The sequence below is a fragment of the Nothobranchius furzeri genome, chromosome 2, assembly GCF_043380555.1.
Source record: "Nothobranchius furzeri strain GRZ-AD chromosome 2, NfurGRZ-RIMD1, whole genome shotgun sequence".
Lineage (NCBI taxonomy): Eukaryota > Metazoa > Chordata > Actinopteri > Cyprinodontiformes > Nothobranchiidae > Nothobranchius > Nothobranchius furzeri.
Window position 1 is genome coordinate 85,143,806 of NC_091742.1, and position 25,158 is coordinate 85,168,963.

The 25,158-nt window shown below is 42.4% G+C and overlaps 1 protein-coding gene across 2 annotated transcripts in view; it reads left to right on the forward strand.

Moving 5' to 3' along the window:
- The window catches only part of exoc6b (exocyst complex component 6B), a 120,928-nt gene that overhangs the window by 49,826 nt on the left and 45,944 nt on the right, over positions 1-25,158 (forward strand). The window contains exons 14-19 of one of the 2 annotated variants that reach the window (XM_070548086.1): positions 259-364; positions 491-600; positions 12,861-12,972; positions 13,580-13,714; positions 13,898-14,086; positions 23,154-23,183. In XM_070548086.1, the coding sequence (XP_070404187.1) occupies positions 259-364; positions 491-600; positions 12,861-12,972; positions 13,580-13,714; positions 13,898-14,086; positions 23,154-23,183 (682 nt within the window). The remainder of the gene's footprint in view (positions 1-258; positions 365-490; positions 601-12,860; positions 12,973-13,579; positions 13,715-13,897; positions 14,087-23,153; positions 23,184-25,158) is intronic. The other variant, XM_070548087.1, reaches the window with a different exon arrangement.

The following is a 25,158-nucleotide window of genomic DNA, read 5'->3' on the forward strand; positions in this document are numbered from 1 at the left end:
GGAAGCCACAGGAATGTTGTGTTGTATTGTTGGGGAGAAAACCCTCTCCGGTTCACGGCCTCTCCATGGAACGCTGGAACGTCCGAACTCTGGAGCGCCGGGGGGGCTGGGGGCTGGGGCTGGGTGTCGACAGGGGTCTGGTAAGAAAACCCGGAGCACCAGACCCACCTCCAGTGGGACATGATTGTTTGTTCTGAGGAGGAGGAGAATGGAGCCGGCTCCATCGTCTCACCTGTGGTTTGTGTCGGTTCTCTTCAGGCAGATCCTGGACCAGGACAACTTCAGCCCCATCCCAGTCTCCACAGAGCAGGAGTACCGACTCTACACGTCCCAGTTTCCCCTGCAAGACCCCGAACTGGAAAAGGTAGAGCACCAGAGGTCCCAATGAGAATATAAAAGACACCAAAGACAACAAATTAAGACAGCACCTTAGATGTTGCACTAGAAACTTCAGCTCCTGCTGTAAACCGCTGTTTCCTGTCTCCTCTAGCTCCCCCTTCCAAAGAAGCTTCCTTTCTCTGAGTTTGTACCTAAAGCCTATTGCCAGCTGAAGGAGTTCATCTATGCTTGTCTGAAATATTCTGAGGATCTGCATCTCAGGTATAGTCTGCATTCATACAGGTCTTTACCTTCAGCCTTCTTAATAATGAAAGACCTTTATTCATTTTTAAAGTGGCCAATCCTTCGGTTAGTGACAAACATTCACATAAGACTCCTCTGATGTAACGATTGTTGATGAATTACAACAAAAATGTAGCAAACTAACCATTTTTTTTTATCAAGTTAATAGTCCAATTTAACACCAAAGTGTCATATGTTGTGTGGTGAGTTCATGTATTAAATACAGTAGTACTTTGGTTTATCATCAGTGTTCATTTGAAGTGTAAAATCTTGTAGTTAGAAAATGAATCCTCTAAGGAACTTTGACCCTTCGGACTGAAACATTCAGTGCCTTATTCAGTCTTATTTCCTTGTTTGTTCAAGTGTATTTCCACATTTAATTAATTTATTCAAAGTTTTCCTTATTGATTTATTGTTCAACATTTATTTGGATATTTCAATAACAACTTACTTACTAAATGTCCTCATTCATTATTAATTTTTGTCTATTCTGGCTGGTGGAGGGCTGAGCCAACAGGATCAACACAGTAAAACACCAGTTCCAGCTGTTTTCATTTTAGCTTGTTTTATAAAAGATTATCTCTGGTTCTCCCACACAAACACAAGCATCATATTAATTTTTTTTTACCTTGAACAGTTCTCTGAGCTTGCACTGTCACTGAGGTGGAAGCTGGAATCAACAGCAGACACCTCACATCTTGGTCTTTTCAGGGGTGTGGACGCTGCTCTGGGACCTTCTGGAAGATGAATTTCTGTCATGGTCCCTGTGTCACAAGACACACTGAGGCTGGGAGCTCTATAAAAAACAAAGAAGCAGCACATTTATAAACGTTTAAAAGAGCATAAAATCACGTGTAACAATAAGCTGTAAAACAAATTAAAACTAGAAGGTAATAAAATGTTTACATAGAAGATTGTTAAAAATAATTCACCTTTGCTACGGGTAAGGCTTCACGTCAGCCTGGACAAGTGCATTCTTACAGATTACTAAATCAGTCTGACAGCCAATGTCTTGGGTAGATTTAGCCTGAAAAAAAAAAAATAGAAGCACACTGATGTTTATAAAGTCAGATAATAAAAGAAACTGTCCCATATAGGCGCTTTATAACATTCCTAGTGTGTGATCGTTATTATAACGTAAAAGTCAGTCACATATGATGTGGAGAGCCTGAAATGCGACCTCCTGAACAGAATTCCTCACAGAACCGGGTCACGCTGTGCTGGATTTCACACTGTAATGCTGTCTGTCAACTAGTGCTGCGTTAGTTAGAGCCACTGTTGCAGAATTACCGACTGACACAAAAACAACCCGAATTTTCTCTGAGCCTGACAGTCATGTGGACCGTTTTGTCGGCCATGGCTTCGAGATATGTTCCGATTCGCCGCTGATTCTAACCTTACATCCCGTTCCACATTTTGTGAACTTGACAAATCTGCCCGAAGGCAGTGCAGGCTGATATCAGCTAAATGGAGTGAACCACGTCTCTCAAACTTTGCATTTAGGTAGGAAATTGTCTTTAGAAGATGTTAAAACGTTTATTTAGCTTACTCACCTCAGACTGTAGCCCGTCATGGTGGGGGAGCAGAGTCGGTGGGCTGCATCTAAATCGCGGAAGAGCCACGGTGGGCACAGCCTCCCTGTGCAGAATCGCAGGTAAAATGCTGGTTGCAAACTACAGCACCAGGCAGGGAGCTGAATGTTTTCCAGACACCGATTGCGCGCAACCACTGGCGCCTAATTTCTAAGTCCAGTGGAAAGGAGTGCAACCCGACAGAGCCACCGAACCCACTGCACTACACCTTCTCACCATGCTAACACGATATGGAGCACTAAACCCGAACTACTTTCCTAATAACACTAACAGCCAAACAGTAACTAAACTACAATATCCAACAGCCAAGCTAACACTAAATAAGTATGTATAACACTAAAGGCTACGCTAAAGACTAGGATATGCTAATGCTATATGCTAATGCTGAATTACGGCTAGTCTCCTACACTCGCTTGCAAATCCAACTTCCAACTCGCCACAAGGCGTGGCCGAGACGCTCGTTGCTTTATAACTTTGACACAGAGCTGCTACGTAGTACTCTACTGGTTTACGTAGTATCTTACTCTTTAGCCATTGGCTAAAATTTATTCAAAATGAGTCAAATTCTATGTTTTAAGCTGAAGGTGGAGCTATACTGTGGTATTTAGGCAGAATTTTTAATTTTTAAAGAAAATGCACCAAAATGCTAAAATAATGAATACACACATTTAAAACACTATTAGACACTCATTTATACAGTTCATCTGCAAAAAAAAGTTAATTTAGACGTTACTTGCTCTTTAAGGTTTAAACTCGTCCCAGAAAGTCAGACTTTACGTAAAGTAACTTGTGTTTAGCTGTTTGTTTTTCACACAGTTAAAGTTGAAGGAAAGTTGAGATTTATGACAAAACTGACCCGTTGAAGATGGCTAACGTTTAAGTTGCAATGTGGAGTTTCCAGCCACTAGAGGGCAGTACACACATACATTTCAGGATACTTTGACACCACATCTTCCTGACTGTCGCTAGTTAAAAAACATTCCAGTAAATGTTACCAGTGGAGCAGAAAGAATGCAGCCTTGGCGTGACTCCTCAGACTTTGATTGTAATTCCATAAAAGAATGCAATGCCAATTTTAGTTTTCAGGCGCTGTACTTTCCTGATCTGCTTTTGGGGTTGCGCTTGCCGATGACATACTACGGCAATACCGCTTGGCCAAAACATATTGCATCTCTTTTTCAAATCCGTTCTTTTATGTATGTTTTAGAAAGTTTAGCAGTTTTGTTATCAAATTTGTTTCCTACTGCCTAAATGTTTTTGAACGAGGTAACGTTACTTCCAAAAGTTGTACGTTCAGCCAGTGATCTGGTGTGACGTCATCGACAGGCACAGGGCCCCAAGCTGGCCAGCAGGAAACATGGCGTCCCCAAAGAGGCTAGACCCGCACCTTATGTAATTTAGACCTGATTTCTATGGTTATATGGTAAGAAGTCGCCAATATTTTTTAACAACTGGACATCATTTTATTCATTTTTGACGTTTTGATGGATATTTCCAGAGACTAAAGGTAAAAACTACGGTTTGTCTCTTTAAGTAGGCCACAATGCTTGAACTTCAAAATGTATACAACCCCCTTTCACCTAGTGTGTGTCTTATTGTAGGAATTATTTTTGCTTGTTTGAACTTTATTTGATTTAAAAACCAGCTCATAATCGAGACATTTCATGGTGAAGTTCTGTTGGGTTTTTGTCCGTCTCTTATGTTTGCTGTTTGGGAGAGAGGGACCCAGGTGTGTGGTTACCATGCTAATGTTAATGAGCCACTCGCAGTAACTTTAACATTTCTTTGGATTTTTGTGGTCTTTATTATTTCCATAGTAATCAATGTATTGATATTTTATGACCTTAGATCTGGATATGACTCTTTCTGGCACCCTTTAGAAACATTCCATCTCATACTAACATTCTCTACGGCAGTTAGAGTTTCTCTGGGTGTGTTGGAGTGTTTGGTGCCCTGGTTTCCTGTATGTATCTGTGCCGGGATTTGTGGTGTGTGTGTGTTATTGTGTGATTTTGTGGAATGGTTAGGAGTTTTACAGGTAGTATTGATCTGTGGTGGATGGAGGAAATGGAGACGGAGGCAGGAGGAGTGATTGGGAAACTTTTATAGCGTCTCATGAAAAGGAATTAAAACGTCAGAACAACTGACACATGATATTGTGTTTGTGCATTTTTAGGATGTGTCGAGAGGATCTGTTGGTCTGGAAGAACAAAAGCTGCCACAGTGAGCTTAAAACAGTTCTGTTCTCGAATAAGTCAGCCAATAAACTCCTTAAGACTCAAAAGTTAAAAACATGAGTGGACATCTGTGCAAAAACCTATCTCTAAAGCTTCTGGCAGGTGTTTTCTGAGCCAACGGCATCAATTTCTCCTCTCAATCAGAGTAATGACTCTGTCTCTTTGATCATGGCTGATTTCTATAGTCCTGTTCACTTTACTATCTGGTTACCGTGACAACGTGCCTTCCTGCCCACTTCAAACACGCTGATGCTTGAGAACGGAAGCAGGCGGGACGATGGAGCCTGGTTACAGTCATTGATACCCTTGACCTCTGACCTCACCCTCTGCTTGGATACAAACTTTTATGTTTCTGGTCACTTTTTTAACTCTTGATTGTACAGTTTGCATTGGCTTCATAGGTAACGAGTCGGCCATTTTGGTTCAAGCTATAAAGCAGATGTTTGAAGGATTATTAAGAGCTTAAGTTTAAATATTGATAGTTGGAAAATAACTCATTGTTTTTGGTTTGTTCTGAGATTATGCAAAAATATTTAGTCATTTTAAATGCAGATACTACGTAGATCCAGGCTGCTTCAACCCAAGTAAAACGTTTAAGCTAGTTGTGTACAGGGGCCTGAATGAGGCTTTGCTTCTGTAGGTTCTACGCTTTGAGGGAGGGAGTAACCGGTGATGAGGTGGTGACATGTAAGTCTCATAAACATCTTGCATCTGAGAGGAAAATGAGCCCCGCATGATGCCAAAAGGGTTGCTTTTATTTTACTTATTCAGAATGATTTAGGAAAAATAGCAAAGTGGAAGTGAGTGGAGGATGGCCGGTGGCGGAGGACGGTTGGTGAGAAAGTGTAGAGCTGAGAATGTGAAGCAGGGTGTTTCTGATACGGCCCAGGATACTCAGACTGGAGAAGGAGCTAAAGGAGCACCAGTGGATAAAGGAATATAAGCCTAAGACTTGATGGCAGACACCTCCACGTTCTGCAGTGAGTGTGGAAGCTCAGCAGGCTCCATTGTAAAGTTTTCAAAGCGGTTTTCTTTACAGAAGATGTCATTACATAAGTCACCAAATTAAACGCTAGAGAGCCACCTCACAGGTTTGAGACATATGAAGGACTTCTAGTTTGATACACAAAGTTGTGTCGTTCACACAACACTTGCTTTTGGACTTGAATAAATCTTTTACTAATATTTTATTTTCGGGATGGACAATATATCGGTATTAATATCGGTATCGGCCGTTGTTAGTCATTTTTTAACATATCGGTATCGGTCCGATAAATAAAACCGGGCCGAAGTTAACAACCGATATTTTTTTCCATCTTGTCTCCATTTGTTTGCCTGTTTCAGAGGGTGAGGGGGGTGATGTGTAATTGTTTAGTCATGTGACAGTGAATGTAAGTGTAAATGTGTGTGGTGTGTGTACATAATAATGTAAATTCAGCTTTAATAATTTTCATTTTATACAAAATTGCTTATTTTAGAAGCATTAATGTCAGTGTATCGTATCGGCAAATATCGCTTATCGGACATAACAGTGATATGAATATCGGATATTAGTATCGGCCCAAAAATTTCATGTTGCTGCATCACTATTTTATTTTATTTTTTCTTTATTTAATCAAGAAGGTCCCATTGAGATTAAAAACCTCATTTTCAAGGAAGTCCTGGCCAAGACGCAGCAAAAGTTACAAATTCTTCAGTTACACAGACATGCTATGTACAAAATTACAGAAGGGAGTTACAACACAGGGAATCTGTCTCAAGGGTTCTCAGTCCGATTTTAAATGTAGTCCATCCATCCATCCATCCATCCATCCATTTTCATCCGCTTATCCGGAGTCGGGTCGCGGGGGCAGTAGCCCAAGTCGAGAGGCCCAGACTTCCCTCTCCCCAGCCACTTGGGCTAGCTCCTCCGGGGGAATCCCAAGGCGTTCCCTGGCCAGGTGAGAGACATAGTCCCTCCAATGTGTCCTGGGTCTACCTTTAGGCCTCCTCCCAGTTGGTTGTACCCAGAAAACCTCACCAGGGAGGCGTCCAGGAGGCATCCTGACCAGATGCCCGAGCCACCTCAACTGGCTCCTCTCGATGTGGAGGAGCAGCTGGTCTACTCCGAGCCCCTCCTGGATGACCGTGCTTCTCACCCTATCTCTAAGGGAGAGCCCAGCCACTCTTCGGAGAAAACTCATTTTGGCCGCTTGTATCCACGATCTCGTTCTTTCGGTCACGACCCAAAGCTCATGACCATAGGGTGAGGGTAGGAACGTAGATCGACCGGTAAATCGAGAGCTTTGCCTTCCGACTCAGCTCTCTTCACGACGACAGACTGGTACAACGCCTGCACCACTGCAGATGCAGCACCAATCTGCCTATCGATCTCACACTCCAGTTTTCCCTTAATGGTGAACAAGACCCCGAGATACTTAACCCTTTAACAATTATAAACAAAATAATACTCTAAATGCTTTGTAGCCATGTTTGTCTGGTTTTTTGGGGTTGTACAGCCTCAAGGTAGACCTTCCCTTGAATACGATGGTCATGTCATCCAAGGACAGTACTTTCTGCGGACCATAGATGGATGAAAAGCGTGGAATTATCATCTCAATAATGAGGCGCACCTGGAACAGTCTGTCATGACCTGGTTGACCCCTTTCAATTTCGATACCCCCCGGCAGGGTGGAGCGAAGGATCAGACCCGGTACGAGCTGCTCGAGGCCCCCCCGCCACCTGTCTTTCCCTGACCCCACGGTTTCTCCCCCTCCGACTCCAATTCCCGCGGATTACACCCCCGGGGCTGAATCGATCACCAGAGGAGTTTTCACTGGCCCGATCAAGCCCCCCCCCCACCGGCACGGTGGAGTGAAGGATCAGACCCGGTACGAGCTGCTCGAGCCCCCACGCCATGTCTCTTCCCCCGACCCCGGACACGGTGACGTGGAACATCGGACAAGGTAAGGGCTGGGTGGGCTGCTTGTGTAACCGCGTCGTCGCTGACAGACTCCCTGTTGCTGCACGCGGAAGCCACACTTTCTGTCTCACTAGAAGACTGCAGATCATCCTCGGAAAGGAAATATTCTTCCTCCGAATCCGAATCTGCCAGTACTAGACGAAGAGCTTCATCAGCACTGAACATTCCTCTCTGCATTGTTTTTTTTCCTCTACCACTCGCTTGCTCTCACTCGATCTGACTGCTCTGACAAGCCCCGCGAATCTGCGATTGGTGGGCAGGGTTCAAGCTCTAAATACTCCAAAAGTTTGAATAGTAACACACCCACAAATGCTGCTTGGATTGAAGTTACAGGTGTCTGCCATCCCGCAGCGTAACGTATTAACTGTATGAGGGCTCATTTCTGCTGCTGTGGCTTATTAAATCCAACATTGCTGCTTGTCGCAATTCTGCGACTTTGGCGCTTAAAGGGTTAAACTCCTCCACTCTAGGCAGGACCTCATCCCTGACCCGGAGCACGCAATCTACCCTTTTCCGAATCAAGACCATGGTCTCAGATTTAGAGGAGCTGATTGCCATCCCAGCTGCTTTACACTCGGCTGCGAACCGCTCTAGCAAAAGCTGAAGATCACGTTCTGATGAAGCCAACAGGACCACACCATCTGCAAAAAGCAGAGACCTGATCCTCAGGCCACCAAAAATGATTCTTTCCACACCTTGGCTGCACCTAGAAATCATGCCCATAAAGGTTATGAAAAGAATCGGTGACAAAGGGCAGCCTTGGCGGAGTCCAACTCTCACTGGGAACGAGTCAGACTTACTGCCGGCAATGCAGACCAAGCTCCGACACCGGTCATACAGGGACCTAACAGCACGTATCAGAGGGCCTGGCACCCCATACTCCCGGAGTACCCCCCACAGGGCCCCCTGAGGGACGCGGTCGAACGCCTTCTCCAAATCCACAAAACACATTTAGACTGGTTGGGCAAATTCCCATGCACCCTCCAGGATCCCCCTAAGGGTATAGAGCTGGTCCAGTGTTCCACGGCCAGGACGAAAACCGCATTGCTCCTCCTGAATCTGAGGTTCAACAATCCGACGGACCCTCCTCTCCAGAACCCCTGAATAGACCTTACCAGGAAGGCTCAGGAGTGTGATCCCCCTGTAGTTGGAACACACCCTGCGGTCCCCCTTTTTAAATTAGGGAACCTCCACCCCAGTTTGCCAGTCCAGTGGGACTGCCCCCGATGTCCACGCAATATTGCAGAGCCACGTCAGCCAAAACAGCCCTACAACATCCAGAGCCTTAAGGAACTTGGGGCGGATCTCATCCACCCCTGGAGCCTTGCCACAGAGGAGCTTTTTAACCACCTCAGTGACCTCAGCACCAGAGATTTGAGAGGCCAACTCAAAGTCCCCAGACTCTGCTTCCTCACTGGTAGACGTGTCGGTGGGATTGAGGAGGTCTTCAAAGTATTCTGCCCACCGATCCACAACGTCCTCTGAGTAGAGGTTAGCAGCACACCGTCCCCACTATGGATAGTGTTGATAGTGCACTGCTTTCCCCCTGAGGCGCCGGATGGCTGACCAGAATCTCCTCGAAGCCGTACGGAAGTCTTGCTTCATGGTTTCACTAAACTCCTCCCATGCCCAGGTTTTTGCCCTGGCGACCACCCGAGCCGCGTTCCGCTTGGACTGCCGGTACCCGTCAGCTGCCTCTGGAGTCCCACAGGTCAAAAATACCTGATAGGACTCTTTCTTCAACTTGACAGCATCCCTAACCGCGGTGTCCACCAGCGGGTTCGGGGGTTGCCTGGTCTGATCCTTATCCTCCCCCACCATCTGAGCCAACTCACCACCAGGTAGTGGTCAGTTGACAGCTCTGCCCCTCTCTTCACCCGAGTGTCCAAGACATGTGGCCGCAGGTCAGATGAAACAACAACAAAGTCTATCATCGAGCTGCGGCCTAAGGTATGCTGGTGCCCAGAGCACATATGGACACCTTTATGTCTGAATGTAGTCAAGGAGATGAACTCTGTTAGTTTCCAGTTTTCCTGCAGCCTGTTCTATGCAGAAGGAGCAGAGGAACGAAAGCCCTTTTGCCCAGTTCGGCACGAGCGAATGGAACACAAAGTAACAACTGATCATTACACGCAGACTGTGAGAAGTTACACTTTCCTGTGAGATTAAGTTACAGATGTAGCTGGGTAGTAATCCAAGCACGGCCTCATAAATGACAGTGTACCAATGTCCCAACCTCCTGGTGGACAAAGGCCATTTCACTCGATAATACAATTCACAATGATGGGTCAGTGGTCTACAGCGAGGTATGATAAACCACATCAATCTTACCAAGACACTGTGCTGAGGAATTCATATACAAAAGGTCTCCATGAACCAGAATAGACAGAAATGTTGCAGTAACGATATATATATATATATATATATATATATATATATATATATATATATATATATATATATATATATGTATAGGTTTTTTGCCTCAAAAGATAAACAGTTTATTTCGAAAAAGGAAACCCAGTCTGAGTTTGTTTCTTCACAAGATTATCTATATGGGGCTTGAAGGAGAGGGAGTCATCAGGCCAGATACCAAGGTATTTGTATGAGTGGACCACCTCTGATATTTCCCTCGAGAGTGGTTACTGAGGGCATACTTACAAGTCTCTTTTTTTATAGTTTGATAACAACATTGGTCTAGTCTTGTCAGCACTGATGACCAATTTTAACTGCAGAAGTGTTTGTTGGACCTCATTAAAAACCGTTAAAAACAGCTTTAGCCATTTAAAAAAAAATAGGGTTCTATCATGTCTGGACCAGTGGGTGTCCTGAGATTCAGAGTTCTAATAATTTTATGTACTTAGGAATACTTAGGAAAATATTGTCATTTTCAAATGTACATGAATACAAATATGATTGAGAAAAAAAAGGCAGCATAAAAATGCTAAGTGAAGAGTTGTGCTATTGTTGTGCTTTAGAACAGGCTTGAGGGCACCTCACACCTTCTTTCCACCAGGTGCGTTAGCATCACGTAACGGCTGTGAAGTTGAATTCACAGAACATGGCTGCTGTTGGTCGACGTCTGCTGGTTTAGTTGCCACTGGTGGTCTTAGACAGGTCCCATAAGTTTAGTTCCACAGTGCTTGGCTAAATTTACGTCATGGGTCTATTTTTTTTAAGCGCTACACTTCCAGAACACTTTGAGCACAGCTGTTCATATTGGGCCAGGCAGGGAATCAAATACAGGAGCTGTGTAAAGCATCCGGCAACTTTTAAAATCCTGCTTATTTCCTTTTGTTGAACTGTAAAAAATATACATCATTACTTGTGGCATTCCCTCGGCAAAGAAAAACAGAAAATAAACCACAGACCTCTATACACGCCGCCGTTTTTTTCTCCATGCTGGTTATCGTGGCTAAATTACTTGATTTTGCAATTCCGTGATCTTGTTTGACCAGGTGCCTTGAATGCTCCTGATAGGAAGGGATGCCTCACTGAGGTTGCAGTAAAAATGTGTTTATCAGGTCACACATTCAGTGGAAGGCCCAGATCATAGGGTTCCTGGGGGCACCAGGTTAGGGACACCTGCTTTGTCACTGTTGTCTGTAGGTTGACTGCTTGGGGCAATAATGCTCATATAATAGTATTATTAATTTAATTATGCACTTATCAAAGGTTAATATGGATGTTGTTGATCTGAGTGGATATGTGGAAAGAAATCTCATTCAAATGAAATTCAAAATGTTTGTTGTTGTCTCATTGGGGAAAAAAAATGTGAGAAAAAAGTTCTAAATGCAGTAAAAAATCTATACTTGAAATGGAAAAATTCAAAAACACTCCTGATATTTAAAAACATTGCCAAGCAGAAGCTAAGTAGCATTAGAAATATGAGTAGAACAGTACTGGACCCAGTGCAGAGCCTTGGGGAACACCGTAATAGTCAAGTTGAGGATGAGTCTGATGGACAACTTTTTGTTGTTCTTGATAAGGTTTCTGTTATTTAAAATAAAGTTCCTGCGTCTCTTGTCCTCTTCTCAAGGTGATGTAAACACGTTGATGCCGGCGGTCCCGACAGCACCGTCTGTCTGTTTATCATGACTGATGGCAGCAAAACTCAATGAAATCCAATCTGAACTCAGCGGTTTGTCTATGTTTGTACTCCCAAGAGTTCACCAGCGTGCGTTGACTCTCTGCGCACACACACATCATTTCTGTCCACTCTGCACTTCTGCTGCTTCAGGAATTTTTCCCCGGAGTAGTCGGAACGTTTTTAGGATTCCTCTGCCGTATTTGGACCCAAAATGAGTTTGAAATTCCAGCTGTTGCTCTCCCAGAGGCGACGCAAAGTGTGTGTGTACGGGTTGAATTCCAGGCTCAGACAATTTACTGATTTAGGTGGAATGTGTGTGTGCATTGGTCTGTGTACATATGTGTGTGTGTGTGTGTGCTTGTGTGAAACCCTCAGGGTTTTGGAATCAGAGACAGGAAAAACACACAAACACAGACTGGTCATCGTCTTGCAGCAGGAGAGAATGATCCCTCTCATTTCTGCTGATCATCTGTGTTTTTCTAGACCTCTCTGCCTGTTTGGTGTGTGTGTGTGTGTGTGTGTGCGCGTGCGTGCGTGCATGCATGTGATTGCGTGCGCGTGAATGCGCGTGTAACCATTTGTCCCTCTTGGGAGATGGAGCAGAGCCAGAGCAGCCTTGTGCTTCCAGGAGCCTGTTATTAAACAGGAGGTGATGCTCTGCCAGAGAAACGGGCTGCCATGAAAAACGTTACCAGGCTCCCAACAGTGAGCAGGAGTTTGAGTTTCTCCACCAAAGATCAGCCTCATTTCAACCCAGACAAATCCGACAGCGCGTCAGTCATTCTGCTAAACGGCTCTGACTCTTCTGGCACGAGACGATCTCTAATTAGAACTCGTTTGGGAGTTTTTGTCTAGCTGGCTGCCCAGAACTGGTTATTTAGTGGCTATTGAAGTAATGCAGGGTTGTTTAGAAAATCATGGAGAAGGCTGGAATTGTAATTTGGAATTTTCAAGGTTTAGCAAGTGCTTGAAAAATATAACAGAGGTCATGAAAAAGTTTTATTTTTTTAAACAGAACTGCACTGTTCACGTGTGTGTCAATCATCACCAATCCAAGGTGCTGGACACCCTTAACTCACCTTAAAGCTGCTTGAATTTGATTCTGTTCAAGGTGTCTGAGCCATCAACAATGATTTGTTTTTCAGCTAATGTATGGAAAGCCAGTAAAGCCGAACAATCATTCTAATGGTCAGTTATCAACAGAAAATCACTTATCAGGTCACGTGAGGTCTTGTTAGACTTTCATAAGCTGAATCTAAAGTCTCACATTGCCTTTAACTGTGTTCTGGCTTAATGACACTAAGCTGCAGATTTTTGATTCCCTTTGTGTTCACGTCTGTGTTTCTGCGTCTCCTCAGTTCCACAGAGATAGACGACATGATTCGCAAGTCGACAAACCTGCTGTTGACCAGAACCCTCAGCCACTGTCTGCAGTACGCCATCAAGAAGAAGAATGTCGGCCTGGCAGAGGTGTGTGTGTGTGTGTGTGTGTGTGTGTGTGTGTGCGTGTGTGTGTGTGGGCGTGCACACATGCAGGCTTCTGCAGACCTAGGTAAATCAAGTGTAGTGGAGCAGGGAAACACTAAAACATGGTGGATAGCGGCTTTCGAGGACCCCTGCTCAAGTGACTGGCTGCAGTAAAAATTCTAAGCCCCGCCCCCTCCAAGTGAAGCAATGGAGAATAGTTTTTTAGTCAAACAAAATAAATTCTCCTCAGAAATAGTTTTTAGGTGTTGACATTTGTTGATTCACACCGTTCCCGCTGTGTTGAACTGTTAACTTTTTAAACATGTTTAGTTTTAAATGGTTCATTGATGCGTAAAAACACAATGAATGAGTTCAGATGTTTAAACAAGACTCGGGCCTCAAAATTGGCCACACAACTAAACAGGCTTTGGTTGTTCATCATGGAAACAGATGTGTTTGTTTTTTTTTACACCAGCTTATCAATAATATTGGGTTTTCACCGGGTTTCACTGTAAATAATTGCTGTTAACAAACAAAAGAGCTAATGAAAGTTGGACTCGTTTTTAGATCCTGTGAACAATCATCTTTAAACCCTGTTTTGTGTTTTCAGTTGGTGCAGGTGATCATTAACACCACCCACCTGGAGCAGAGCTGTCACTTCCTGGAGGGGTTTATATCAAACATCACCAATGTTCCTCCTGACACTGCAAACGCCACCAAACTGTACGGGACCTCCACCTTTAAGGTGCGGACACTTGTCTCGTTTAATGGTCTTTACAAAGCAATCAAACCATCCTTTATGGTTTGATTATTTTTTTTTTTTTACAAACTTACATTTTTTCCTATTATAATAGTTATGTTTCAGTTTTCATTTAACATCAGAATGTGTATGTCTTTGTTTTGTATCTTGGTCTCCGTCCTCTAACAGGATGCTCGTCACGCAGCAGAGGCAGAGATCTACACCAGTCTGAACGCCAAGATTGACCAGTTCCTGCAGCTGGCCGACTACGACTGGACATCAACGGCTCAGGGCAGCGGGAACATGGCGGCCAGTGACTACCTGGTTGATCTGATCACCTTCCTGAGGAGCACCTTCAGCGTCTTCACCAACCTACCTGTTAGTACACACGCACGTACACACACACACACACACACACACACGCACGCACGCACGCGCACGCACGCACACACGCACACGCGCACACACACACACGGGGTGGGGCTTAGAACTTTTACTGCAGCCAGCCACTGGGAGGTGTTTTGGTTTTGTCTTCATTATCCGCGTTTCGTTTCTTTACATAATTGTGTACACACACACACACACACACACACACACACACACACACACACACACCATGCACAGAAGTATTTAGAGAATTGATACAAAATGAGTCATTAAAAGTAAATAAACATCTTTGGAAATCCACATGAAAAACATTTGATTCAGTCATCTTTTCTGAAGCAAAAAGAAAGTCTACCTACTGGACATCAACACAAACAACATCTTTGAAATTTTAATAATTTGATGGGTTTCATATAAAATGAAACATTAAAAGGACTTAAGAGAAATCCAGTATATGTCAAGACTGAAGAAATAAAACTACAGTTCTTTACCTCACTTTTTTTTTTATTCTCACACATATACAGTATCTACGTGGCCCAAAAGGCTAAAACAATGCTAATACAACAATACGTCGACTACTCAAATGGGACTAAAAGAAATACTCAAATTTAACACCATAAAACAAAACAGAACTTATGCCAAAAGAGAAGATATGCTAATATAATTTTGCCAAAAATGTTGGTAAATGAGACTGAACAGCATCTGAGTCCTGGTCATTTCACTCCCAACAACACCAGATGACCATACACCATATCCCATGTTCATCAATAATAATAATAATAATAATAATAATAATAATAATAATAATATCAATTTATAAACAGGAAACACAAGTCCTCTTTACAGCAATAAAACAAGCAACAAAGAAACCAAGTTAAACAGCAAAAAACACAGAAATTTATAAACTAGTACAATCAGTACGGTTGGAAAAGGAGTCACTAGCAATAGGCAGTCCGATAGAGGTGGGTTTTGAGTCTAGATTTAAGGTGGAGAGCGAGTCAGCGCTACAGATGTATGAAGGGAGAGAACTCCAGAGACAAGGAGCTCTGCTCCCCATTAGGGCCATGCGATCTGACGATATAAGATTGTTAAGGATTATAAAGTGGTGACGATCTACCAAAGCTCTGAGATCATAGAACAGTCTATTTGCGTTCACCTGTGCCATTATTTCTGGACGTGTCTACGGGCACACATTTTTGTCAATGGAGTCACCCTATTTTCTAGTCTGCTTCTGTCAGCATGACAGATACACCAATAAACCAATCAGAGCAAGTTTAAGGCAGAGTGTTGGTTGGTTTAGCTGGGGTGCTTGGTAGAGCTGAGGGAAAAAATAAAATAATCAACGAGTTAAGATGCAGACATAAATGATTATGAATCTTTAAAGCAGCACACCATAATTGATTATAGCAGCTAACCGCTAGCATTAGCCGCTAGCCTGCTCCCTAACCTTGACCCCAAACCCACACTGCTACGGCCACAGCCACTGTGGCTACAGGCACAGCCAATGAGCTATGAGCATAGCTGTTGACTGCTATGGGCACAGCCAATGTGCTATAGGAAGAGCACCGCACAGCCACGTTAGCATAATATGACAGAGCATGAGTTCAAAGTACACCAAAGACATTCATTAAATATCAAATGTGAACAAAGTTTCAAATATGAACAAAGTTTTTAAAGGGACTTTACGGACTTTTGAATTTTTATCCTCGCGATTGCCCCCTCAGGCCAAAAGCGTAACAGCAGCTTCAATAGTAGGCTCGTGCACGAGGCGCGCATGCTGTACGTGCACACTCAACGAAAATAACAGCTGAGATAGTCCCTTGTGTGTGTGTGTGTGTGTGTGTGTGTGTGTGTGTGTGTGTGTGTGTGTGTGTGTGTGTGTGGCCCAGAGGACAGAGGACAGGAGAACGCGCAGCTAATTAAATGATTTGGTTCTGTACCTTTCTCTTCAGCACAGCCGACAAAGGTTTAAGATGGGTCAGTCCTCCTGCATGCTCAGATCATTCCCTTCCCTTGCTTGAAACATTGTTCCAAAATGAAAGTTGAACCCACATCTTTTTTATCTGTGAATTCAATGCCGTTCGGCAAGTCTCAAATAAAAATTTGGGCATCTTACTGTAAAAAAATTATCATTAATGTAAAAAGAAACTCTAAATGAACTATGTTCACACCCAGAATTGAACCCAGGTCTTCTGCATGAGAGTCAGACATCTTACAAGGTGAGCTACACTCCAGTAACATTTATATTATCTGTAACATTTATATCCTTGATGACACCTAAAACAGCGTCAAACCAAAGAACGGTTCGAAGCGAAAATGGCTATTTTGTTGCTAATTTGCAGGAAACATCTAGAAGACAGTTCTACAGGTAGTAGCTAAGGGTCCTCAGAAATGTAGCTAGGTTCATCACTAGGCATTAGGAACAGCAACAGTCACTGAGTTGGCACTACCTCTCTCTCTGCTGCTAAAGCTACTGATAGCAAATGCTACGGGCTATGCCTGAGCGTGAACTCGCATGAAGCAGCCTGCTCGACCCGAGCAGCTCTCTTTTTCTGTGATTTTACAGAAAAACAGGCAATCACAGTAAAAATGCCAGGGCTCATTCTACAGGACCAGGGCAGCTGTGGCTACATCGTAACTCATCACCATCAGTTTGTGAATGTGTGTGAATGGATGAATGATACACTGTATTGTAAAGCGCTTTGGAGTCCTTATTCTGAGAGGCGCGATACAAGTGCGGGTCATTTATCATTTATCATTTATCAAGTCTGGGCCTCTCGACTTAGGCTTCTGCCCCCGCGACCCGACTCCGGATAAGCGGATGAAAATGGATGGATGGATGGATAAATATATAAATATATAATTGACTATAAGTGCCTGTGGGACATTTGAGACATGCTTCTCTAGTTCTCAACTGTGATTAGATAGATAGATGGGTGGATGGATAAATGGATAGATGGATAGACAGATATTGGAAAGAAATGTTTAGGATTCTGAAATCTTAGGTGTGGTTTTAGATTTATGTATTTTATGAGTAAATAACTTCCCAAATGTCTGAATTGTCAAAATTGAAAAAAAAAAATCGTGATGATTTTTTTTCCATATCGCCCACCCTACTCCCCAAAGCCTTACAGTGCAAAGCTTGTTATTGCTTTTGCACAGCAAGTATTTGTTTGAGCCATTTGTTTCAGTTTGTTCTGCCTCCTCATTAAATCGGTATTAGATGTTTGCCGTCAAACACGACTTGGATTACATCCTCATAACTCCCAGAAAAATCACTGCAGACCCACAGAAACATACCCACATGACTATCTAAGGCCTAGTCCACACGTAGCCGGGGTTATAAAAAAAACGAATATCCGCCCCTCCAAAAACTTGCATCCACACCACCTCGTTTTAAAAAAAAACTGTCCACGCGTACCCAGATAAATACGTTGTTAAGGACATGCCAGACCTGTAGGCGGCAGTACTTCCCCCGTTCTTAACCTCGTCCTTCGTCTGTGGTCTTCCGCAAGGAGCAGTAATTCCGCTTGCAAAAACAAACAAGCAAAAAGCGCTTGGACAATTGATAAAGCGAGCGCAGCTCTGAGGGCATCCATGCTGTCGGCTAGTGTAAACACAGGTCGCACACGTGATGTCAGCATTTTTTTGTCGCGTAAAGTGACGTTGCGAACCTTAAAACTCCGGCTTTGTCCGTCCACACGCAGGCACCCAAAATGGAGAAAACGCAGATCCTCACTTTGGCCGGAGTTTTTAAACAGATCCGTTTTCGTGTGAAAAAACTCCGTTTTCGTGTGGATGACAGGCCAAAACGTAGAAAAATATCTACGTTTTGGCAGATCCCCGGCTACGTGTGGACAGGGCCTAAGCCTCCAGTCGCTCATGGATTTGAATTAGTCGAGATAGCCCTTGTAGCTTTGGCAGAGTGATCGTGTTTCGCTTGTCCTGATGGCACAGCCTTTATCAACCGGTTGCTGCCCATAAGGCGGGAAAATGCAGCTCTCTGATTGGCTAAGACTCTCCACACTTCAGCTGCTTTAGTCTATGATAAATGAAGCTGCTTATGGCAGGTCCCATCATGTTTTCTTTGCAAATTTTCAAATTAGATTTTAATGTTTGCTTTTATATTAATTAAAATTATTTAAAAATCATCATAACTCCAGATAAACTTTAAACTTTCATAGATTTTTTATTGCAGCAGGGTTTCAGGGTTAACTTGAACAAAAAATGTAGAAAATCTAACTTAATGATGAAACTAGCACTATCTAAAACAGCCAAAAGGTGGCAGCGCTGTTTACAAAATTAAAACCAAAGCAATCCAATTAAAATAAGTCGGTACATGAGGTAGAGACTCTTATCATGTCTAGAAATGATGGACAGTTTGTTCATAGTTCAACATTTGTAGGCAGCGGTTTGTTTTAAGTCCCTACCTGGGAGTGGAACAAAGTGTAAGTGGTCCACATTTAGTTTTGTATTTTTGGACCAGACCCCCAACTGTCACCACTGTGTTTGTTCTAAAGAAAACAAACCAATAAACAAACTGTTCTGAGAGGTCCATCAAGGTTCCTGGAACTGTTGGGGTTGAAAGTGCTTCACCATGTCAGCATGATGCATCAGAGGTAGGGACAATCAGCTTTAGTTCGTTAGTATCAGCTGGTTACGGGTCAGGCCGTTAATAAGAGACCTGCTAAGCTCATTAAAAGGTGAGCCGGTCAGGTCAGCAGAACCAGATTGGACTCTGGATCAGGATATGGACACTAAAGCTCCGACTGTAAGAACCTTAACGCTCAGCCAGGATGCTGAAGAGCAACATTCACACAGCTCGTGTCCGGGTGGACAGGAAAATAAGCCAATCCTATTAATTATTTCACCATTTCTCTTTAAGCAACTTAAGAACATGCAGCAGCTCTCTGGATAAAATACCTCCGATTTCAGCAGACTTCAGGAGATGACTGCGGTATTTCTCCTCATGTTTGGATTACTAATTTTCTATCCCATAAAAACGTGAGTGAACTTTTTATTGTTGAATAATAGTTGTTCCAGACACTCACTGGTGAAGCTATTTTCCTTCTTAGTTGAAATTATTATGCAACAGTGACACAGTTTTTCCTTTAAGAGAGGAGAAAACACCAGGAGCGGCAGCAGCAGAAGAGTTTCAGACAGAAAAGAGCGACCTCAAGAGCTAGGGTAATTTTACTGGAATTTCCCAGCATGCACATGTCTCCAGCGGACTGGTTGAAAGGATATTTTCTGTGCACTTTTCAGAGACCAGTGGAGTACCTGAGACTTTTGGATAACTCACTCTGATTGATTTTAACTCAGTGGGAAATGACATCAGCAGATTTAGCCAAAACAAACATCATTTGTAAAATTAGAGGGATGTTCAACAGCGTTTATGATGTATTTAAAATGCCATTGCTAAACTCCCAACACTAAAAAATACAGTGAAATTCCCCTCAACGCTGTAATCCATGAGGCTTTGTTGTCTCACAGAGCAACATAATAAACAGCACTTCTTCTGGTCATTGAGCGCAACATTTTACGTCACACAGCAGCTCACCCGGTCCGCTAACTTGGTTAAATCACATTTTCAACAACAAATAAATTAATGTTACTAATATCCTTTGATGCTTTTTGACGCTGATCAGTGACATCACTCACTGCAGAGGCAGTCGAAATATGCTGACGTCTTAGCAAAGTTCTAGGGTTGAATTTGTATGTAGGCAAAGCAGCAAAGAGGACCGACCCATCATTTGTCCCAGTCAGTATTTCCCCTCCCAGACATTTCCCAGAACTCCCCTAGTGGAAACATATTTGTTCTGAGTGTTGATTCATTATTATCTTATTATTTCTTATTGAACACGGTGAAGTAATTAGATGTTTCTTTACCTTCGGCTGACATGTTTCTGCCGGAACTTGGTGGCTCTGACGAAGGCGGAAGTTCCGGCCGAAACATGACAGCCGAAGGTAAAGCAACATCCAGTTACTTCACTGTGTTAAGTAAGAAAAAAGATAAAAGGAAACAGATCTCCAGAATCTGACCCCAAAGAAAGCTTAAGAGTGAGAAGCCACTGGGACCTTGATCAGAGTTCCAGTGGTGAAGGCTGAGGTTATAACACAGGAAGTCCACATTGCTACTTCCGCTCAGGCTACTTAATTGTACAATGCTTTAGTATGGTAGCTAATATAGCTAGCCTAGCTCTGGCTTCACTTCCTGTTTGGCTGCTCCAAGCCCAGAAGATGTGGTTAGTGCACATAAAGGGGTGTAAGGAGAGAGGGAAGGATCAGCCAAAGGATCACTTGAAAGGATGGATCTGAATTAAATCATTAAATCAACAGTCTCAATGATTTGATGAGGTCTTTCCAGGATTGGACTTTTGCGAGGCAGTTAAAATGACTCCTTTTTTGACAAAAATTTTAATGTATTGGTTACCAATTGTTTGTGAAGACCATTTTAAACAGTGTGGCAAAAAATACTTCAGAAAAACATCCTGCTGCATCTTCAGAAAGGACACAACCCTATAATGGAGACAAACGTTTTAATTAACAATGATAAACTGCTGGATTTATTTGTACAAGCTATTCATTCACATTTCGGGATGGTTTGTTGAAAGTCTAAAAACTTATCAGTTCTCAGCCTGTTTCTGCTTAATTTTTACTCATAAAAAGGTTCATGTAACCTCTGACAAATACACACACAGTTTTGCTTTAAGATGATTACAAGGCAGGTCACAAGGCCACAAGGCCACACACATTTGGTGGTTGAACTAAGTGTTTTATAGCCCTTCTAAGCAGCTTTTCCTTCACCCCCATGAGCCCCGGACATGACCCCATCACACACGCCTTAACACCGTCTCAAACGCAACGTGAGGCCTCTTAAGTAGATCAGATGCTATGGATCTACAATGTTGGGTGGTATGACCTGCTGGAAAAAAGGCTGCTGGTAGAAAAAGAGTCAAATTACACAGAAATAAACTAGAAACTGCTGAAGTCAGCCACACAGATCTCAGATCCTAGCATAGATCTTTATAGATCTTCAAATAACAAGGTTAGCTGAAACTGAACATACAAGCAACTAATTAATCTTCTGTAAACAAACCTTGTTACATGTAATTTCTGTTTTTTTAAACTTCTTTTTAGCTGTTCAATGTAATTCTACTGATGATTATCAAGAGCATTATTACAGGTGCTTTAAACTTTGAATGAACTGTTTTTTTAAGCTTTTGAAAGTGTGTATACACCCAAAATGGCTTTGGCAATCGGAATCGGCCAGTAGAAAGAAAAGACAGAAAAGTATCTTTTATGTAGCACCTCTCAAGATAAAACTCGCAACTCAAAACTTCACAATAAAAAAATATAATTTTTAATTATAAAAATATATCACGAAAATGAGAAAAATAAAAAAGTTCTTTAAAAAAATGTAAGGAAAGGGGAAGAGAAAATGATTAAGAAAGAGGTAATCAGTGGATCCTGGGAAAGGCAGGTTTGGTAGAAAGCAGAATAGGAAGAGGGTTGTGATGAAGATCATGCAAAAGTCAGATAGAACAGGTAAGTTTGCAGTTGTCTATTAAAAGAGACCACTGAGTCCACTGATCTCAGGGGGAGAGAGACTTTTTCACAATGATTGTTGGGGGATCTGCAAACTCTCCATTACTCAGTGGATATCAAATTAAAAGTGTTGATGAAGTCAGAGATGAAGGTTTTTTGTTTCGTTCTGATTCCGAAAACTGTTCATCTAAACTAATGACCATGAACTTGAGAAAATGTGCACAGCAAAAAAAATGGAGTTGGGTTGAAAGTTGCAAAAATGTCCGAGTTTAGCTGAGTGTTCATTTCAGTCTGGATCACTTAGGGTCCCTGTAGTCCAGTACATTAATGGCTTCAGCTGTGTTATCAAACACTTGTTTCAGATCTAATCAAAAACAATTAATTTAGGATGAAAAGAAAGTAGAAAAACACTCACTGGCCAATTTATTGGGTAAACTTTGCCAGTACTGGTTGGACGCCCTTCTTTCTTGAATTTTTCATTTAAAGTGATCAAGACGTTGGAACCTTTCTTGAAGCATTCTGGTCCTTACTGACATGACAGCATCAGCTATATCCATGATAAGAACCTCCCGTTCCACCACATCCCAAAGGTTCAGTACTGGACTCAGATCTGGTGACTGTGGAGGCTGTTAGAGCTCATGCTCCAATATCCAGTTAATGTGGTTTTTGCTTGAAGTAGCCAACAGAGATGGGTTCCTAGAGCCTACCTTACAACATGCCACCTTCAAATTCTTGTAAATGCTTCTTCATCAGGTTGTCTTCACTGGGTCTTAGAGGCATTACTTGGGAGTTACTCTAATGTGATTGGCTAATTAGAAATTTGTGTTTTAAAAAGCATCCCGTCAGGTGTTCCCAATGATGACTCTGGAGTGTAAGTGCTGGTTTTATCTTCTAGTGGCTGATAAAAGTAAAATCTTGCACACTGAGATCAGTGGAAACCAACACAAACCAACAGTGATTTACACTGAGATGACAGGGCAACATTCCTGCAACAGTTTGGCTCTTTTTGTGTATGTGTGGCTGTTTCAGCAACTTCAGACGCTACTGCGGAAACTCAGTAGGATAGGACTTCCTTAGCAACTTCAGAAAGTGTAAACGTACGTCGTCTCGGTTCTCACTGAAGCAGAAAGTTTCTTCAAGAGCTAATAATCCTAAGAGTTGGAAGAAAGCGCTCATAAACAAGTTGGACTCAAATTATGGAAATGGAACGAGGACTGTGGGAAAAGGCCTCGGGAGTGAAAGCGATCATGTTGGAATTGGAACGGGAATTTTGGACCCACAAGCCAAGTTTCAGGCTTAGGAGATACTTGATCAGCTCTCTTTGTGTGTCGATGACGCTTCATCATACTGCTCCAAGTGGCAGAAAGAGCCCATTTACAATGCTAAACTCAGCTGGAAAAAGCTGACAGAGCTATATTTCCACTGAGCCACTGCCTTCAAAATGTCTGTCTCATGAATAACATACGAGTTTAGATGTTTTTCGGTGCGGTTAATGCCTTGTTTCTTGCTGTAGGGATCACCTGTAGAGCACGCCATCTTACCGGTAAGTACTTGGGTTTATGCAGAGATGGTGTGACCTCACTGACTCATTTAACCCCTCAGTGTTGAACCTAAATGCACATGAGTTCCTCAACAAGCATGGGAGATGAATTCAGAGTGGTGCATGTTTGATTAGGTGTTCATGTTTAATGTTTAATACAGGAACCCAACAGTAATTTCAGTTGTTTAAACACAGTTACTTTAATTTCCTTACATTCCTTAAAGGAACAAGAACCACCCATGCCCTTTTGTGATCTGTTGAGAATGTGTTTCGGCTGTTCTGTCAACTAACCTTAAAGTTCACTGTGATGGCCATTTTCTATTGAACCAACATCTAATTTGATTCAGTTTTAGGAGTGCACTCAATGGTGATTACTATGAGATAATTTGGTTAACAGAAAAAAAGGGTTGACTTCAACAGTTAATACCAACGTTTTAAGCTAAAGACAATGACTCTGAATACTGGTTATTCACACAATATCAGTGAAGTCAATAGAGTTGTAGCTAATTGGTTCATCTGGCTGTGACAGCCATCTTGAATTGGGTCTACCCCAAAGGTTAACAGTTGTAGATCTACAAGCAGTTAAAAGTTCCGAGAGTTTTCATAAACTTTACAGTGGATTGATAAAAGAAAAAATAAAACACTTACAATAAAACAAGGTGAGCTCCAATGTTTGACTTGGAGATCTTACGCAGCCAATTAGCTCCTGGTGACTGTAATGGAGTTGAGTTTCAGCTACTGGAGCTTTAAACTTACCCAGGTTATGGCTGTTTTAGTGTTCGCTGACATCCTTTCACTTTGGTAGCCGTCTTGAGTTGGGTGGACTCCAGAAGTTGTAGGTGTTCATCCAGGGGTCGGCCCATTGGTTTATACACATTTTTTAGCAAACAATCACACGTTATTGTGTTTGGCTCTGGACCACTGAGCAGGTCTAGTGTTTTATTTCGTATGTATTTGAATTATGAAACTCTTAACAAAACTATAATAAAAATGTTCTAAATGAAGTCTGAAGAGAGAGAAACAAGAGAATAACCTGCTGTTTCTGCCAAATCAAATCCTCCTTTTAGGCCACTAAAGTAAAGCTTCTTTTTTTCTGTCTTGGTTACACACAGATAACCCATAGCCAAAAGTCCAGACTTTTTATTTGATGGGGATTATTGAGTGACACTAATATATATCTTCAATTTTCCTTCTAATGGTCAGTTTCTTGTTTCCCATGTAAATCAAAGTCTGACACAAAGGAACAGACTCATCCTGAGTAATTTTCATGGATGAATCAGATGTAAGTTGGTGTTCATCCAGTGCTCATCCAGAACCTTCTCCCTTGATGCAGATTCAGTTTAATAAGCACTGAAATCAGGTGTCACACCGATATCATTTTTTTTGTCATGATCCAACCTCTTGACTTTTGGCTGCCCTTACTGGCTGTCCTTGTGACTGACAAGTTCCTGGATGGGCAGAGTGCATTTTATACACCATGTCCAATCCCTTCCAGGAGTTGTGAAACAGTGAGTTATGGAAATAAAATGTACAGTTCTATTGGTGACTCCACCTGTTTTCATCATTAGCAGGCTGGAGTTAAATTCAACTTCACCACAATGAGAAACACGTTCTTTAAGTAGAGTTTCATCTGATTATACTATGCTAAGGAGTTTAACATATGAGGTTTTAGGTTCTCCCTCAAAATTGTCACTGGAAAGGTTATTCTTTGGAGTTTTTGATTAAATTTACTTAAAACATGAAGTTATACAGAAGATTTAAGGGGTAGAAATTCTCATACGTTTATTGAATCAGAACCTTGCTGGAGCGGTGTGTGTGGTCATGAATGGATAAATCTATCCAACAACAGGAACACATACTATTTTTTACTACATGTACACCCTTGATGTGCAGCCATCACATATGGCCCCTTTTCACTACATCACTCAGAATCGACTCGAATCTGCATGGTTCAGGTGGTTTTCTACAACACAGAAAC